The sequence below is a fragment of the Hirundo rustica genome, chromosome 8 (assembly GCF_015227805.2).
Source record: "Hirundo rustica isolate bHirRus1 chromosome 8, bHirRus1.pri.v3, whole genome shotgun sequence".
Classification (NCBI taxonomy): domain Eukaryota; kingdom Metazoa; phylum Chordata; class Aves; order Passeriformes; family Hirundinidae; genus Hirundo; species Hirundo rustica.
Genome location: NC_053457.1, coordinates 7,181,501 through 7,199,328, shown reverse-complemented (window position 1 = coordinate 7,199,328; position 17,828 = coordinate 7,181,501). Strand labels below are relative to the sequence as shown.

At 38.1% G+C, this 17,828-nt stretch overlaps 1 protein-coding gene across 1 annotated transcript in view; it reads right to left on the bottom strand.

The window, feature by feature from the left end:
• Positions 1-402: 402 nt before the first annotated feature.
• The window catches only part of CCDC6 (coiled-coil domain containing 6), a 48,789-nt gene continuing 31,363 nt past the window's right edge, over positions 403-17,828 (bottom strand). Inside the window, exons 4-9 of the mRNA XM_040071266.2 lie at positions 16,811-16,914; positions 14,985-15,145; positions 12,477-12,633; positions 9,219-9,319; positions 5,419-5,543; positions 403-3,094 (exon numbers count right to left, since the gene is read on the bottom strand). Coding sequence (XP_039927200.1) covers positions 2,903-3,094; positions 5,419-5,543; positions 9,219-9,319; positions 12,477-12,633; positions 14,985-15,145; positions 16,811-16,914 — 840 coding nt within the window. The 3' untranslated portion in view covers positions 403-2,902. The remainder of the gene's footprint in view (positions 3,095-5,418; positions 5,544-9,218; positions 9,320-12,476; positions 12,634-14,984; positions 15,146-16,810; positions 16,915-17,828) is intronic.

Genomic DNA, 17,828 nt, shown 5'->3' with positions numbered 1-17,828 from the left:
TACAGAGTATCAGCTGTATTTCAATGTCCAAGCCGGATCCCTTGAGAGAAAATACAAAAAGCTGCTTGATTGTCAGAGAGGAAATCACTGCTGAAAGAGCTGAAAAGTAGGTTTTATTTTTTTAAATCTTTAGCTGTAAACGGGTACGCTCACAAAATGCTCCACCCAGCTAAAAATTGCTTCTGTGGCCTTACACAAATAGTGACAATGCAGTGTGCAACTGAGAGGTATTAGTGATGAAAAGGATGTCAGAAAATCACGCAGATGCTTCTGAGAGAAACAAAGCACTTACTCCCTCACAGTGAGCTGGACCTCACTGTCAAGTGAGCTTCTCCAGTCCACAGATGTGATAAAATCACAGCTGCAGAATCATAATTCATGAGTATAATTCACAAGGAAAACTGAAAATCCATTTACATTTATTAGGAGATGGTTGTGCACAATTTCTCATCTTATTCAAAAAGTCTACAAATAGAATTTAACACTTCTGATTGCAAGCAAATGTTTGTTCAACGTTCTTAGTTCGATAAGGCCAATTTAGTGCCTTTTTACACTTTCAAGGTTTAGTATACATTTGTCAGTTCTTTACTTTCTTCTGGTAACAGTCCCACTGGAACAGTAAGGAGAGTTCTCTAAGACACTTCATAACAGCAGCTGAACTTGGATTACACAAATTCAGTTTTGGAATACGCTTCAAATGCAAATTATTCTAGGCAATTTTCCATTTTGAGATCTTAAATCACCATCAAAGGCTCTTCCGTTTCCACCCGCATTTGTGCTACCACCACCACGAGACTGCCCTCTGCAGAGCCGCACATCCAAGGATCTCAAAGCACTTCAGAAAGGAGGGCACCATTTCAAATTCTGGGATACTTGAGCTGGAATCCTACTTAATAAAGAATTTTTTTTTTTCTTTGTCTTATGTTTACAAAAGGACAAGCGTCAAACTAAGCTGATCCTGTCTTGACCTTAGTCCCACCTTGGACTACCTGTCACTTTCTCCCACGCAATCCTATCACTGGTTCAGGAGCTCTGTTTCATTATAATCCTCAGAGCTGAGTTTCCCCTATGGTTGATTATTTTCAGATGGAAGCAGTGGTCAAATTTTAGGTCTGCCACAATCCTGAGAATCACTTGATTGGAGAATCACCATAATTAATGTAATGTAATTTGATAATGCACTTGATCCCATATTGGTTTAAGAAGTGTAATAGACTATATATGCATTCCTCTGAATTCTCTCAGAGCTGAAACTACATAGCTACAGTGAAGAAGTTCTAATTTTGCCTTAAGCGGAACATTTTACATTTACATCATTTTAACCTACGACTTTGATTTAGAGCACTGTTCTCATACAGATTTTCAGTTTGCAATTCTGACTGAATAGGTGAGCGGCAAACATGACAATATATGTACAAGTGTTAGTTTACTACCAGAATGCTGTACTTCCTTCTTAAAAATGTCCTTAATAAAGCATTAGGCATGTCAAACAAACTTTTGTAAACAAAAGATAAATTACTCATGTTCTGCTCTGATTATAGCGCGATACATAGTCTCATAAAATAAACATTCTCTTGTCATTTTCCATGGCCCACATATCCATATATATGAGGTAAACCACTTAAAATTATCAACAATATATAAACCCCAGTACTCAACAGGAACCTCAGGAAAAATGTAACCAAGTAGGATGTCAGATCAAGAAGTGACACTTTGTTCCACTGCAAAGTGAAACCAATTTATTTGTGCTAAATGAATGGAAAGAATGTATTCAGAATACATTTCTTTATACATTGTACCGGCTTAGGCTGCTAAAGAAGCATTCATTAGTGCCACGTTTGTGCTACTTTCTTGTACTCTGTTTCTACCAAGCAATACACAGTTTTGGCTACCACGCCAATATATTCCTCTATGCTCGTCTTATTTTCTAACAGACTTTTGAACATTTAAAATACCTGTTCAAACTTTGCTTCAGGGGAATCACAATGAATATATTTTAACAAGAAAGAAATTATCATCAGTTGTTCTCTACAATCACATCGCCTTCTGCAGCAAAAAAAAAAAAAAAAAAAAAAAAAAAAAATCCAAGAGCACAGACTTGAATCAGCTCTCAGTAACCCGTGGGCAGGACCACGCTTCCCGACAGTCACTGTGACAGGGCACACGGTATGGGCAGCTTACAGGTTAACAGAAATGTCAAGTGACAGCATCAAATCTTAAGGTCCACAAATTGTACATTCCACAGACTCCAACAAGCCAGTTCCCTCAGTGTAAAGTTCTGACTGTACCATACGCTCGAGGTGCTTTTAAACGGGAGAAGTATGGATGTGTCCTCTGTGAATTAAGCTTATTTACTACGTAATACCAGAGAGTTTGGGTCTTGGGCACTGATAAGGTGTCTGACTCACTTTTGCACTAGAAGCTGATATTTTAAATGACTGAAACATAGTGCTGATCTTCCGTAACCTTGGTAAACGCTGTAATATTTCAGAATTTATCATGTAGCCCATCACGCCTTTCATTTTCTGCAAATTGTCATGAAAAAATATAAAAAGGTATCCCTTTAATTTTAGAAACCTAAAAGCCAGGAAAATGAAGCTTTGGAGCCAAGCAAAACGACATAACGCCGTATTACCAAACAGAGTAGCAAATGTTCCAGCCAGAGAATGGACATACATGTAGTTCAAGTAAACACCGATGGAAAACTTTGTTAAGTTAGTGTTGTAGACCCACAACACTGGCTGCATTTTATACAAATGTTTACAACACAATTAACAGTGAAGCCTATATAACCTCAGTGCAAATAAGTCAAATCCAAATACGCCAAGTAAGCCTTTGGCTTTTAGTAAACTGCTCCGTGTTATGAGTCCACTTCTGACATAGAGACTGCTGAGCACATGCACTAAGGCTGAGAGGAGGGATGCACTGAATGTTGAAAATTGGCTGCCTGCGATGCTGCGGGTTGGCCCGGAGGTTGCACAGGTGGCGGAGGTGGTGGCGGAGGTGGCTGCACTGGGGTCTGCGTGTTTGGAGAAGGAGGAGGAGTGGGACGTTTAAATTTGTCGGGGCTGTTACTTCTTCGTGGTGAAGGCCTCTGCAGAACAAATATTGAGATTATGTTTAACACACTCCTGAACAACGTTAGGTGCAAGTCCTCTAATCTTGGCAAAGGAAAAAAAAAAAAAAAAATCACACAAAGAAGTCTGAACAATTATGTAGGAAGAAGAAAATTCAAAACGCTGCAGGAGTCACAATACAACTTTTAGATAAAATAAATGTTCCTCTGAATGGAGTAGCAAAGGAAAGGGGAAGTACGCTTGACATCAAAGAGAACCATGCATTCCTTCCAAGTCAGCTTGCAGGAAATGAACACAAGACATGTCCTGCAGATATGTTTACCTATGATGACCAGCAACCTAAAAAGAAACGAGATGCTGCAGGCACAGCACCTCCTCCCAGCTGTGCCTGCCCGAGCAGTAGGTGCTGATGAACCATTAGCTTCATGCTGCTGGCACATGAGGTACAAGCATGTGGTACCTGAGCGTGGGTGGGAAAGTTTTGTGTTTCAGAGTCTGCCCAGAATCTCTAGCTCTCTGAAAGACTCAGCCCACACACTGGAGCAAAACCAAAGCACAACACAAGTTGCTCTTCGGAGAACAAAAAATATTACAACCCTTTGAGCTGCAGGAGTGAAGCAGTTGTTAGAGAGATGCCCTCAAGATTGTCAGCAAGTGGTACACTTAAACAGAAAGATTTAAATCCCACTTTAGCTTTACAAACTGAGGGGCAGGAGGGGAAGGATGATCTTTAATGCAATGCAAAAATATAAATTACACCCCACAACACTAACTTCTGCACTTTTGAAACAAAAACGCTCATTACTTACCAATCTGGTTAGCATTATTCAACAACCTCATGACATGACAAACCACCTACCCATAATTACTAATCAACCACAGGTGGTCAGCTCTGGGGAGAAGCATGATTACCGTTCTATACCAAATGTACTACAAGTGAAGTCAAATTTATTCTGTAACGGAGATCAAAAATGAAGAGTGAAAAATGAAACTGCAGTTTAGTCAAAGCAAATATATTGTATCTATTTTTCTGCGTAACTACGTACAATAGATTAAAGTTATATGTGAAACCCAAGAGATTCTTGAAAACTGACTGATGCCTCTGAAACGCTTTGTATCATTTATTGCATTGCATATATATAATATAAGGGGACCTGGTATCAGTATTGAGACAAAGCTATGAGCTGCTTGTTGACACTGTTCTCTGAAAAATTAGTATTTTGTCCTCAAGGTGATCTTTTTCACAGTGACTCAATTCATTTATAGTTTCAGAAAGAGTAGTATTTCACAGAGACTGAACAGAGCAAGTTCCTTAACAAATTCATTTATAAAATTAGTTTCTGTGTCTTCCAGAAGCATAAACATCTTCCTGTGACTAAGGCATGGGACACACAGCCATGGGCTGAGCCCCAGCCACAATTCTACTTTCCCGCTGAGCTCCAGCTTCCTTTCTGTCCTACCTACCATTGTAGTGTTCCCACCCACCCTGGCTCAGGGAAATTGTAACAATTTCCTCTGCACACCCACCTAAACCAGAAGCAGACGTATTTTAGCATTGTACTAGAAATTCTATTAAAATATGCTTTTACATCCGAGAATGACAAGCATAAGCAAAGATCTTGACAAATATTTACATACTACCATACCTGCTGAGAAAAATCAAAATGGTCTTGCTACAACAACCATAAGGTATTTTGTCATATGGTAAATATTTAGGCTTTGTTTGCTCATTGAACTCCACAAATACTTAGAAGAAACACAATGAAGCGGAAATGCATCGAACAACGCAGGTAAAAAGGAAATAAATTCAGCTGAAAGCTATGAGAAATTGCCCTAGCAAATGTTTATATTAACTTTCTTCTTTGCCAATGACAATAGAAAGTAAGAGTTAACTGCCTGTTACAGTGACATGATGGTAGCATTGTGTGTCATCCTGAAGAAAACCTGAGCTTGAAGCAACCTCAGATGACTCATCCGTCAGATGGTGGAGACTAGGAGAAAAATGAAAGCAATGTTTTTACTTCCTGGGATAGGCTTAGTAGCTTAGAACATCACTTTTCACACCCTGCCTGCTGATCCATAAGATGATACCTATTACTGTCCTTAAGATGATAATACATCCTATTCTTTTGCAGAAAACAAGGTTCTCCAAAAAGAATCAGTTTCTGAGGGGTGAAGAGGAAAATCAGGGTTGAAGAAAGCAGCAATAGGTGTCTTGGAGTAAGGAGACAAAAACAAACATTTACAAAAATGTTTTGTAAATAAGCTTAAGGACAAGCAATCGTAACTTTCAAAAACCAAACTACATTGGTAACAAGTATTTACAATTTTAAATACTTACTGTAATACCATGGGATGGTCCCATATGTTGCACATGAAGGCCTGGGGAATTGTAGTAAGACATTCCAGCTCTAGTCAGTGAAGTTGGTGGTGTGAAACCAACTGTGTGACTTGCATATGACAGACCTAAAATTGTTAAAACAAGGTAACATCAACATTCTTGTTTGATATTAAAAACGAAAGTGTGAGGGGTTTTTTAGATTCTTTTTGGTTCTGCCTCAATGATAGTCTAAAAACTGGTAAGTGCTGCAGATTACACATCTAGAAAATATCAATTGTGCTGAGATGTGGGATACTACCGTATGTTTCAAACATACATTATACAATGCTAAACCTAACTTTTCACTTCAGATAAATGGTGTAAGGCTCCCATAGTAGCTTAGCTGTAGTCTGTAAGTATTTCCATTCAGCATTCCATTTCTCCACAGAGGAAATGGCTCCCTGAAGTACATAACAGTCTGAAGAAGCAGAGAGGTTGTGCCTAGAGAAGCCATCTAGCCCTGGGTCACAGTGAGGTTCCCCAAAAAAAACTGGATGTAGGTGGCTCCTCCAAGGCACACCAGATCTGCACTGAGGCTTCCTCCTCTTTTGCCTCAGTGCTTTAAAGACCTTTGGGGCTGGGAAATGTTACTAGCTGGACTAGGCTAGCAACTAACATTTAAAATTACAACTTGTTTTCTCTACGTTAAGGAAAGCCCGATATTCAAAACTGCAAATATCTGATTCTTTCATCTAAGTATTTCTTTCCTATAAGAACTCAATTATAAAAATGCAAAATTCCTGTATAGATCTATTTAACCAAGGAAAACAGAAACAGCAACTGCCAAATGCTTCAAGTTCACACCTTAAAGTGTTCTGAACAGTTTGTTTCTCAAAAGAGCACATTTTCCAAAACCTTTTGCTCCTTTCTGCTTTCTGACAAAAATATCATAAGGAAGGAGACAGGACTTTTCTCAGCTGTTTACAATTAGACTCAAGCAACTGCTTTGGAGAATAATGACCAAAAAACATTTCTGAAGGCCATTTAAGCTTTTATAACACCACACTGGATTTAACAGTTTTCACACTTCAACACTAAACCAATACAGAACAGCGTTCCTGCAGCAACACCCAGCATCATCCCTGTCTGCATGCATTTGTTTCTGTCTACAAGAGATGAGACAAGATCTCAAGGAGAAAAGAGAACAAGCCTCAGATCACTGATGAAGTCACATGAACAAACAGACTCCCTTTGCTTCCTTCCATTCTGTTTGGTTCTGTTACGTAGTCCATATATGTCTGGTGCAAATTAGTTACTCCAATGGAAATCCCTGCCACTACAGAGTAACAACAAAATTAATCTGCCTTTTGACTACACAATCTAATTATCTGTAGAACACATAACGTAAGTGCTTTTGGAAGCACAAGGATAGAAACAAGTCAATGTTCAGGGAGCTGACAAGGCAGCCAGTCAGATGTAAGAGCCCAGAAACAATGGGCAAAGCACAGCCACCTTTGGAACATGGCAATTTTGAACTGCTATGGAATAATACAGCTCCACAAGCTTGACAAATGCAAGTCTACATGGCAACCAAAGCTGCAAAGCCAGAGCAGTGCACATACATTCAGGACAGTTCATCTCTGCAGCCACAAACATCTATCTAGCCTAGTGGCAAAGCCCAGAACAGCTTACCTACACTGAAGCCTAACTGGTAATTAGAACAACTAATCCCCAGCTGCCTAGGAGTAGCAGTAATTACAATATCTTCAAAGTTCTGGAAGATTTCTACCACAGTTCGCTGTGCAAGAAATCTCAGCAGTATCTCAGCTTCAGAGAAAAGTAGTATCCAGTATTCAGCTTCTTCAAAAGTAGTATCCCAAGCCATACAGGCAACAAAAGACTGGAATTCCCAAGCCAGAATCCGATTCATTAAACCAGCTATCCACATGAAATTATAGCACTTCTAACTGGTTACAAATTCTGCTTCCACATATGTCATTTTCCAGGTGAAACATGCCAAATCATACAAATACTTGAGGCAACATACAGCTGTTTTATTATTCTGTGCTGATACTTTTGATATCATCTTACTGTACTACTTTAGATACAAAATACTCTCAGAAACTGTTTGTTTTCATCCATTACTGCACTCATTTATCCCAGACAGCTCTACAAAATTCCCTATTGATCTCATTAGTTCTCAAACAAACTGCTGCTTCTATTTTTTCTGAAGTCTGAAACTCCCCAACTGCTGATATTAATTTATCAGATGAAAAGGAGATTAATGCAGCTGCCTGTGCAGACAAGCTAGCCCGGAACATTTACTATACCAAAATTTCCAAACTCATAAACTCTGTCAGAAACACTCATTTCAGTTGTGCTTCAGAGTGTTTCAGCATCCCCTGTCCGTGGGATAAAATTCTCGCTCTTGTATTAACTACTGATGGGAAGTCAAGCGCACAGGGAACACACTGCAGTCTCAGTGTAGGAATAAACTGACAGAGCTCTCCTGCACTGACACATCAGCACCTGAACAGGGCATTGCTCAGTAATGTAAGATGCCAGGCTGTAAGTTAGCAGGTAATCTGTCCCACACAGAGCTGCGTGACTGCAGTTCCACCCTGCAGCTGGATACTGCACTGCAGAAAGGCTGCACACACACAACCACGGACACACAGTCGCTACTCCAGAGCAGCTGCTGGCACAACTTCCGTACACCCACTTACAGGAACGGGATAAGAAAATGTGTATCATTTTCTCAATAACAAACCTTGAAAGTCAAGTAATTTGGCTCATTTCAGAAGAGCAGAAACCTTCATAAAACTCAGTCACACTGCTCATCTCTAACACCAGAACACGGCTTACGGCCATAGCTGGTTTTCACACATGCAACACCTGGATGAAAACTATTTATAGTCCTTTGAGAAACCACAGTAGGCCTTGAAAATTAAAGGATCTAAAGACATTTTATATGTTCTAGCAGACCTGTGTAATAAAACATCTCATTCCCACCTTGTGTCAACACAGAGCACCTCTCATCAGCCTGGCAGGTTCTAGAGGTGAGCGTGGGAAAGCCAGGCACGCGCAATTCACTTCTTTATGTACGAGGTGTGAGCACCATGTAACACCCACTGCCAACAACTTGTAACAAATGTCCAAGTGCAATTTTAAGGGATTTTAAATTTCAGTCAATAAACGTATTAGTAACACAAATGCACAAATTTGACTTAAAATACATTCGGTAATTAGAAACTCAGAAAAGGTTTGTTTGCCTCTGTTATACAAAGTATGTGAGACTGGAATTATTAGTTTTATAGTTATTGTTTAATAATAGGAAATAGCAGAAGTACAAAAGCCATTTCTCTACTGAAGAAAAATGAAAATTGTTTTCCCAACATGATCAATATTAAACTTCTCTAAGAAGTTTTGATTCAGAGCACAGTATCAGCCTTATTACTAGTTCTTCATCAAACTCTAGAAAGCCGTTTGAATTATGTGTCCTGTTCTGCAACTTTTGTGGGAAGAGAGGGGGGGGAAAAAAGACAGCAAGAGAGAAAAAAAGAGCAAAATAGAAATTAGGTTCAAGTGATAGCTACTTAACTGATCTTCAATATCTGTCCACAGATCTGAAATATAGAATATCTGGTCACCATCCAAGAACATGCTGCACTAGAAACACCTAAGGCAAAACTATTCTTGCATTTATGATGCAGGATTTTTTCTCCAAACTAGCTCTGAAAGGCTACTGACCTAAATATATTAATAGGGCACGTTACTATGTGATGCATACAATAATTTTAGAAACTGGGTTAAATATTTACCAGGTGATATAGGTCTGCTAGAACTTGGTGAGGGTGTATAAGGGATAGGACTGGACACAGTGCGAGGTCTTAATCCTTGTGCAGACATCTCATTAAAATATCTAACAAAAAAAGGCAAAGAATAATTAGATCAAACCTTTTAAAATGTGCCATGTTTTAAATGTTTCACTGTGATTTTTTCAATTCCCAGAAGAATCACATTAGGAAGTCATGACAGGAACTCTCGTCATTGCTGACACTGGCTGAACTTTCCATGGAAACAGCCCGACTTATCTTAGGCATTTGCAGTTAAAACCATTCAAGTTGCACATGATTAAATAGTATATATTAAGGTCAGAGATGGAAACCATGTCATCCAATCTGACCCATTCTACATTCTTGCACTTCACACATCATTTCTACATTGAACTCAAAAGCCTGGCTGGCTGGAGTATATCTTCCAGAAAAGTATTCAGCACTAATCTGAAATCATGAAAAAGGGTGAAGAAATCATTAAAGTACTAACAATTTGTTCCAACAGCTGATCAGCCATAGCATTAAAAACATGTCCTGTTTCCTATTTGAATCCCTCTGGTCCCAATATTTAGACATTTGCTCATCTTGTCTTCCGCCACTGGAAGAGAGAGACACTTTCAACCCAGGACCATGTCACTAAAGGTACTTCCAGGCTGTGTTGCAAGACACCTCCTAACACTTCACTATGATAAGCTGAACAGATCAGAACATGAGGCAAGGCATTTTTCCCCACCTGTAATAATTTTAGTGCTATTTATTTGTCCTTCATTCACTGACTACAGTGAAGCTTCTTCATAGATATCAGGTGCTATATAAAAGGATAAAAATAATACCAACTGCTCCTAGTTGCCACTTACTGTTTTTATCCCAAGAGATTTTACGTAGTTTTTTCCCATAGCACTACACTGGCAGTCTCAGGTTGAGTTGCTTAGGCACTCTCCATTTTAGATTTTTCAGCCACTCTCTAGATTAGATGCCCCCCTGATCACCTTCTCCATGTGGTTGCAAGTCAGTTCACGTGGGTTTATATTATTAGATTCAACTGTGTTCCTTTACTAGACACAGCAGAGAAGCAGGCCAAATTTGCTACCTAACAGCCCTTTGACTCTTGTCTCCTCTTCTACCAGTGTGTTCTCAGGAATTCTTAGTAGCTGCATTTATTTCCCCATCATTAAAAAAAACCCAGTAACATGGAACAGCATTAAAATGACTCCTATTTGATGGAACTCACAATGACTACTTTGAGGTCTGTCCATAAACTATTTGAAACATACTTTGATACTGCATCTTGCTGGTTTTTAACCAGGATATTCAGAGTTAAAAAGCCACATGCCCTAATACAGGCAGTACACTGTAGTGATACCAAAGTTGGTTTGAATTTGGGTAGACCAAGCAGCTGCAGTAGAGAATAACAGAAAAATAACCAACTAATAAACTGAGGTTTAATTAAATATACAAGTTTTTTAAAGTGTGGCAAGGTTAGTGAAACTGAATTAAGCTACCTCTGCAACCCACAGTAAATTCCAATGCAGCCCAGTGAGTGTGCTCCAGCAAGGCAGCATCTCTGATTTCATCCCCTTGCATTCTACACAGAGTTTCCTCTAAGCCATCCCACTGCCTGGCTCAGGTGATGTGAACAGCAGCACCCCAGTGTGCATCCTGGGTTCAGGTACTGCCCTGCTACTCCAAAGAACAGGGTGAGGATGAAGACAAAGCACTGCTCCTCTGCAGAAAGAGGCTTTGGGAGAGCTGTGTCTTTTACATTCAGGAAAGCAGCTTCATCTACCCTCAACTACAATCAACAATTATCATCAGCTAACAAAATGCAAATGAAAGAAACAGCTGACCCACCATCATTTTTAGGAAGATGTAAGCTGACAAAAATGGACATTTAAAAATCATTATTGCACATAGTTCTGCAATTATTTTGTCTTCTCAGGCTAATTACTAATGCCTGCACTGTCCTTCACTTTGCTTTCTATTACTTACACTGCAAATACTTGGAGTTATTCTGTCAGGCCTTCATAGTACCAAAAAAACCCAAACGTGACAATTTCTTAGAAGTACAGAATAGTTAATAAAATCTTCCTGCATTTTCTTGGTTACCACCACTTACAAGTGGGTAATAAAAAGTAATTAGGATACTCTACAATTTTGGATTAATACTGGTAATTCTCATAAATTTAGATTTTGACTGTACTTCCGTTACACTGTAAAGTGGAAGAAAAGATAAGCTTAATAAGAAAAAAATTCCAACCTCAGAATCCCCAATTTCTAACAATTTAATTTTTATAACAATTGCTACACCAGATGCTAATGCAATACAAGTCAAGTTGCCTTGGTGTTTCATTGGAATGAACTCATTACTTCGAGCTTTAAGGGTACTCCTTACCACAAAATATCTGGTACTTTGTTTCTGGTAAATTACATCTTATAACAAATATATTAAGGACCTAAGAGGAAATAGAAATCTCTCAGTATCAGAAAATATACACAGCACACAGTAACTTTTATTTATTCTAAAGGACCACCATAAATCCAAAATAATTTACAACAATACAACCAAATAATGAGCATTTGATAAGATATAAGAATGTTTTATTTAAAATGTACTTATAAGCCTCTTTCAAAATATAACACTGTCATATTCCTATGATGTGAGAAAACACTATAGGAATGATATAAACCATGAAAATCTCAAGACTATTTGTAAGGTTAGGGCAAGCAAAGCAGCTTGCAACAGAGAAAAAAAAAAATCAAGGATGTTATGGTTTGGACATCCAAGAACAACCCAACAGTTCTGGAAATGCTTCCTCTTTCAAAGGTTTTACACAGTATCCCTTTGTATTTGCTGAACGTATTTTACCTTCTGCAAAGGACAAATCAGCCCCAGGTAAAGATGATGTCCCTACCTCACAGAATTCCTTACAGTTTACCAAGTTAGGGGCAAGACAAAGGTGTTGTGATCAAATTATCCCGATTCTCAACTCCACAGCTGTATTTATTTCAATATATATTATCAAACCCCTGAACAATCTTCAGATATAAATATTTTCTTCCTCACTGTTAAAACGAATGCAATTTCTGTACCAATTGATACAATTCCTGGACTATGCTGAAATTTGATACGAATATTAAACCCACATACAAGTTACTTCTAAAATTATTCTATAATATTCAAAAATAGAGTATAAATACTGCTAAACAAGTCCAACACATCTGGATGGCCAAAAAAATACAAACCTTTCATCGTCCATTTCTAAGCTGGATTCACTTTCTGACAGTTGTCTGCAGAGAGCTTCCCTACGCTCCATTTCCCTCTGTAATTTTCTTTGAAGTCTCAAGTTTTCTTCTCTCATGTGTCGCTCCTCTTCTAAGTATTGTGCCATCTTCTCTGAATCTGAAATTCATCATTTTGTTAAAAGCTGATTAAAATTCAATTTCTCTGGCAGCCAGGTATGTTGTGCCTAATTTTATTCCAACACTTCAGGATGAAAGTGTAGAAAATGCTCAGGACAGATCATTGAAAATTTTCACCTCCAAGTCATTAGTTCAAAGCCTAATTCAGAACAGCAGCTACTAAAATAAATTATTGCTTGATGTTGAATTTGAAAATAAAATGTAAGAAAAACAAATAAAAACCACTACCATGAACCAAAAGTGGTTATTAAAATAAATTGAAAAGTAAAATTTTATTAAGAAAACACTTCTAAAACCATAAGAAAAAATACTGTTTCCTGCTCCATTAAAATAATGCTATTTCACATTTACAAAGATTTTCCTGCAACATACTGAAGAAATTATTTTAAAGGCATATTTTCATTTTGAAGGAGGAAGCACAACGCAAGTTCTAAAACCCTAAACTCAAACTTGTATTAAAATTGCTACCTTGTACACATTCTACTGCACTCTTTCAATTACACATCTTATAGAAACTGTCCAACAGAACATGTACCACTATTAAAATACTAATATTATAATTGCATTCAATTTTAATGTTAAATGCCAACAAGAGCTTTACTCTTTACATCAAAGGGCAATTTGAGTTGTCAGTTCTAAGTAAGTTCAGCAAACATCACTTAAATGATTTTTTAATAATTTATAGATTATTTACAGTGCTAAAGTAAAATAATGAGAAGTCAGAAAGCTTTGTGAGAGATTACTTAACAAAATGAATTATATGATGAAGACTTATGAGACCCTTGGTGGGTTTTGTGACATTTTGTAATGTTTGAGCAAGCTTACGTTAAATCCCTGACATTAGGAAAACTCAATTCATCATGCTTTGTCATTATCCCTTTATGCAGCAACCTTCAAGGTAAAGAATATTCCTGTTTTAGAAACCTGTTCCCAAACTATTAACAACATGTGATTGATCTCTCTTCTGTGGAAATACCACTTTTAAATGAAACAGTGTTGCTTCTTGTACACTATTATCGCACCAAGCCGGTTCCTAGAAGTGTTTCAGAAATAAAAACGTAATACAAGTACCAGAAGTTCATAAGCAGATTTCATTAAGCACTTAAGAAGAATACCAGAGGTTCTCTATGACTATGTACTAAAAACTGTATTTCAGTTTCATCTTCTGCTTGCAGGCTGGCACATCCACCATTCCTACCAGCTCTGCTGTTTGTATTGCAGTTCTGTTTAACCTCTTCACAAAGGGAGAGAGTCCTTTTAAACCGCTTATTTTCAATGTGAATTTGACATTAATGCTTCCAATTTTTCATTCTAAATCACAGCAGTTCAAAAAGAAACCTATTAAAAATAGAGGACACTTGAAATGAAATTAATTAGGCTGGATTTGCACAAAGAGTACCTTTAATCTAAGGCCTTGCTCTTGTTCTGAACTTTAGTAAGTGAAGGCTGCAGCGCAGAATTTACAAGTACAAAGATTAGCTGTCCTTATCTTCTTTCAACAGCCACAAATCATTAGCGCCACAAACTTGTGCACAAGGTCTCTGCAAAAGAGCACTCTTGATCCATCACCTCTGTCTTGAAGGAAGGCTGCTGCCTCTAGCAAGCTCCTTCTCTAAATGGAGGCTGAAATATTCCAGTCAGCCTGGCTGGCCAGAGGGGATGACACTGACTGCTCTGCATTTGCCCACATTTTTCTGCCCATGTGGCGAGGTAACCAGGCAGAAGTGCCAACTCTCAGACAGGAATTTCAGATTCAGCACGAAGGAATGAGGGGACTGGGGCTGCAAAGTCCAAGGGAAGGTGCCAGCAGCCTCCTGGCAGCTGAGCCCCTGTGCCCAGCCCCTTCCTGGGAAGGGAGGGCAAAACACAGGGCAAGGGGCCCCAGCCCTGCCCAACAGGAATTCTACATGCAATTCTTTATGCTTCAAAGCCATCTCACACAGGAAAGGAGACAGTAAATTAATGCTGCTATACTGTGCAACCGCTGCCTCAGGTTGCCACAATCATTAACAACTGAAATTCCTATATACAGCTGAACATTATTTCGTTAGCTGCTAATTCGTTTGAGTAATTCTGAATTTGGAACAGGACTCCTACAAAGTAGGCCATAAACATGTTTTGAAAAATTGGTACGTTGAAACACTGCTAAGTTTCTGTGAAAAAAAGAGGATAAATACATCAACAAGCAATAACACTGCAATTATGAAAACTTTGTAATCCAAACCTGCCCTATTTTTTCCACTTCCATCTTAAATTCAAACTCAAGAAAGTACATAGAAAAATCTTACAATGCAAAAACTTCAGGAGATTTGAAACAAGTCGTTTACTCACGCTGTAACTGTGCAGCTCTCAGTTGTTTCTTTAACCTCTCCACTTCATTCTTTAAAAACCTGATATGTCTCATCATATTTTCAGGAGAGTCTATCTCCATTGATATGTCTCTGGGTGATGGTGGAGCAGATACAGGCTGGTCTAATTTCTCCTGCAAAATTCTGTATGAAAAATAGTGCAAACTTTACTTTCCATTCTAATGAAAACCTCTTGTATTCCCCAGAAAGCCATTGCAAGGATTCTGCCAGGTATGTAGGGCTTATTTTAACTACTGGTTGAGGGGAGATAAACTGGGGAGCAGTTATAATGTTTAGTTTTTAAATCCAAATAAAAAAGGTAAAATTTCTTGCCCTAGTACAGAAGAATTTTCCAACATATTCAGACACTGACATTCCAAATATTACAACATATAGTTCAGGAAAAATAAATTTTAGACTATAGTTACCTCAGTTTTGTCCTCAAACTCTACTTATTACATAAATTTTTTGCTAAGAAAAATCATTTAATCTCTTAAGTTTTTACATTTATGTTCTGGGAGAAAGGAAGTGATCTTTAGCGAAGATTAGGTAAAGTATGTCTATCATGAAATACAGGCTTTTCTGCATTTCACCACTATCAAAAGAATTTCACAGACATTTTCTGAAGGACAGTAAAACAGACTCCCTTTTTATTTTTTTTTTTTTAAATTTCCAAAGAGAAAGGTATTAAGGTGTTCCATATAATCAAGGTTTCAAATGCTTCAAATAACTGCTGGTAAATTCAGGAGTAATGAACTTCTGTTATGAAACAAGCACACGGTAGATATTAAAGGTTCTAAATGACGAATTTTGGAGGCAACACAGGAGTAGTTTCCACCCTGAAAGAAACTTTAGAAGGAACATGTTGCTAGGTCAGATCCAAGGCTGCCCTGCAGAGCAGGGACTATGGAAGCACAACCTTTGCACGGGGCAGTATCCATGTGGAGCACACAAAGCACTAAAGCAGGCTCTGACTCCAGCACAGCTCCTCACAGGGAGGGCACAGCCTGAGATAAACCAAACATGGTTTGCCTTAAAGAAGGCTTTAAATCTTAAGATACACAAAAATCCTACCAAGGGCTCGTCCTGCTATGGATTTACCACTGCTGAATACCACATGTACCTCTTCAGAGCACCTTCCACCCAGCAGGGCTCTGTAAAATAAAACTACAAAACCTGCAGTTCGTTCAGGCTCAGGTGTTTTCTGAGGCCCCAGCCAAGATGCAGAGGGTCACATTAACGTAACAATAAACACATTAAAAAATAAGGCATTAATAATTGTCAGTCATTATTCTCTCCTACTTCCTCCCCAAACTGAGCTCTTGTTTTTATAGCATTTAAGAGATGGTTGCTTTCATATATATTTTTAGTTTTAGCTGTTCCAATAATATAAAGACTCACTGTCTTAACTTCTACTAAAGAAGCACTGGAGAGTCTCAATTACATGAGTTCACACCACTGAGAAAAAGTTGAAGCTTTCTTCAAGCAGGGAAAAAACAAGAGCTTCTCAAATAACAAACACAGTAAAATACCATAAATTTAAAGCTGACCACAAACCAGCAGCTTTAAAAAGAGGCTATCAGCAGTTGAAACAATTCAGTAAATTCCTTCAAGCTTTCCCAGGTAATTTCTTATACTGGTTAGTTTTATCTGTGGCATCATGCAAACAAGGAACTTTACAACTGCTTCATCTTCCATGTTTTCACAGATGAGACAACTCTTGTGGGACAGAGATGAACATATTTAATCCAGAACGTGATGTGTGAAAAACCTCTCCCACAGTAACGAGTGCACTGTAACAAGACAAACCGTTTTTCTGCTTCAAGCTTATCCATCCTCTTCCAGAGACGATTCACTAGCGCTTCTTGTTCCTGTTCCAAAGTGTTTTCAAGGTCAATCTTCTCACGTCTTAGCTGCAGAGGAAAAACAGTGAAAATGATGGGCATGTATTTTTTGCAAGGAACTGTCATTAGGAAAGCTCCAACAACACCATTTGACAAAATGCTTTACAGGAGCAAGGAGAAGGGGAGGAAGAGACACAATTCAGGTACAATGCACTGGAAAAATCAAGAGGTTCAGTAGTTACAGAGTTGTTATCTCCTTAACAGAAGTTCTTCTCAGAGAACTTGTCTCTGGCCAATAAGCGGGAGCATGAACCCTGGACATGCAGGCATTGATGACATGACAAACCTATTTCAACACACCTACTGTTCCACAAATCTATGAAATTCAAACTGAATTTATTGCTCACTACAGCAGTGTTTATTCTTTTGAAAAGGTTTAGATGTTTTAAGTGGAAGAATCACCATTAAGTAATCCAGAAATGGAAGAAAAGCCATGTTTGCCTTGTGTGCATAGTGTTAAATAAAGGACATAACAAAAATAGTAAAGAAAAAGTTATGTGAACTGTCTTATGTGTTACTATACCAATCCTTACAAGCAAAACAAATGCAATGCTGTCTTAGCAAAGCATTTTTATAAAATTAAAAGCTTTACTTGACATTAATCACATCCACTTACTATGTGAACAAGCATTCTTTATTCTACTACAAGTTAATAAATGATACAACGTAAAACTTTCTGCTCTGAAGTTAATAAAAGAAAATATAATGTAGACCCACACATGTTACTTATTATTAGTGTTCAAGTAGAAATACAATCAAGTATTATTCAGACAGGAGCATATTAAGAGGCACAGCTGATCTTACTATATAGCTATATAGCTGAACTCAAGAAGTTGTTAATAAAAAAATATTTGGGAACAGATTAACACCTTTTCAGGTGGAAAATAGCATGGAAGCATTTTTCCAAGCCAAGCCTTAGATAA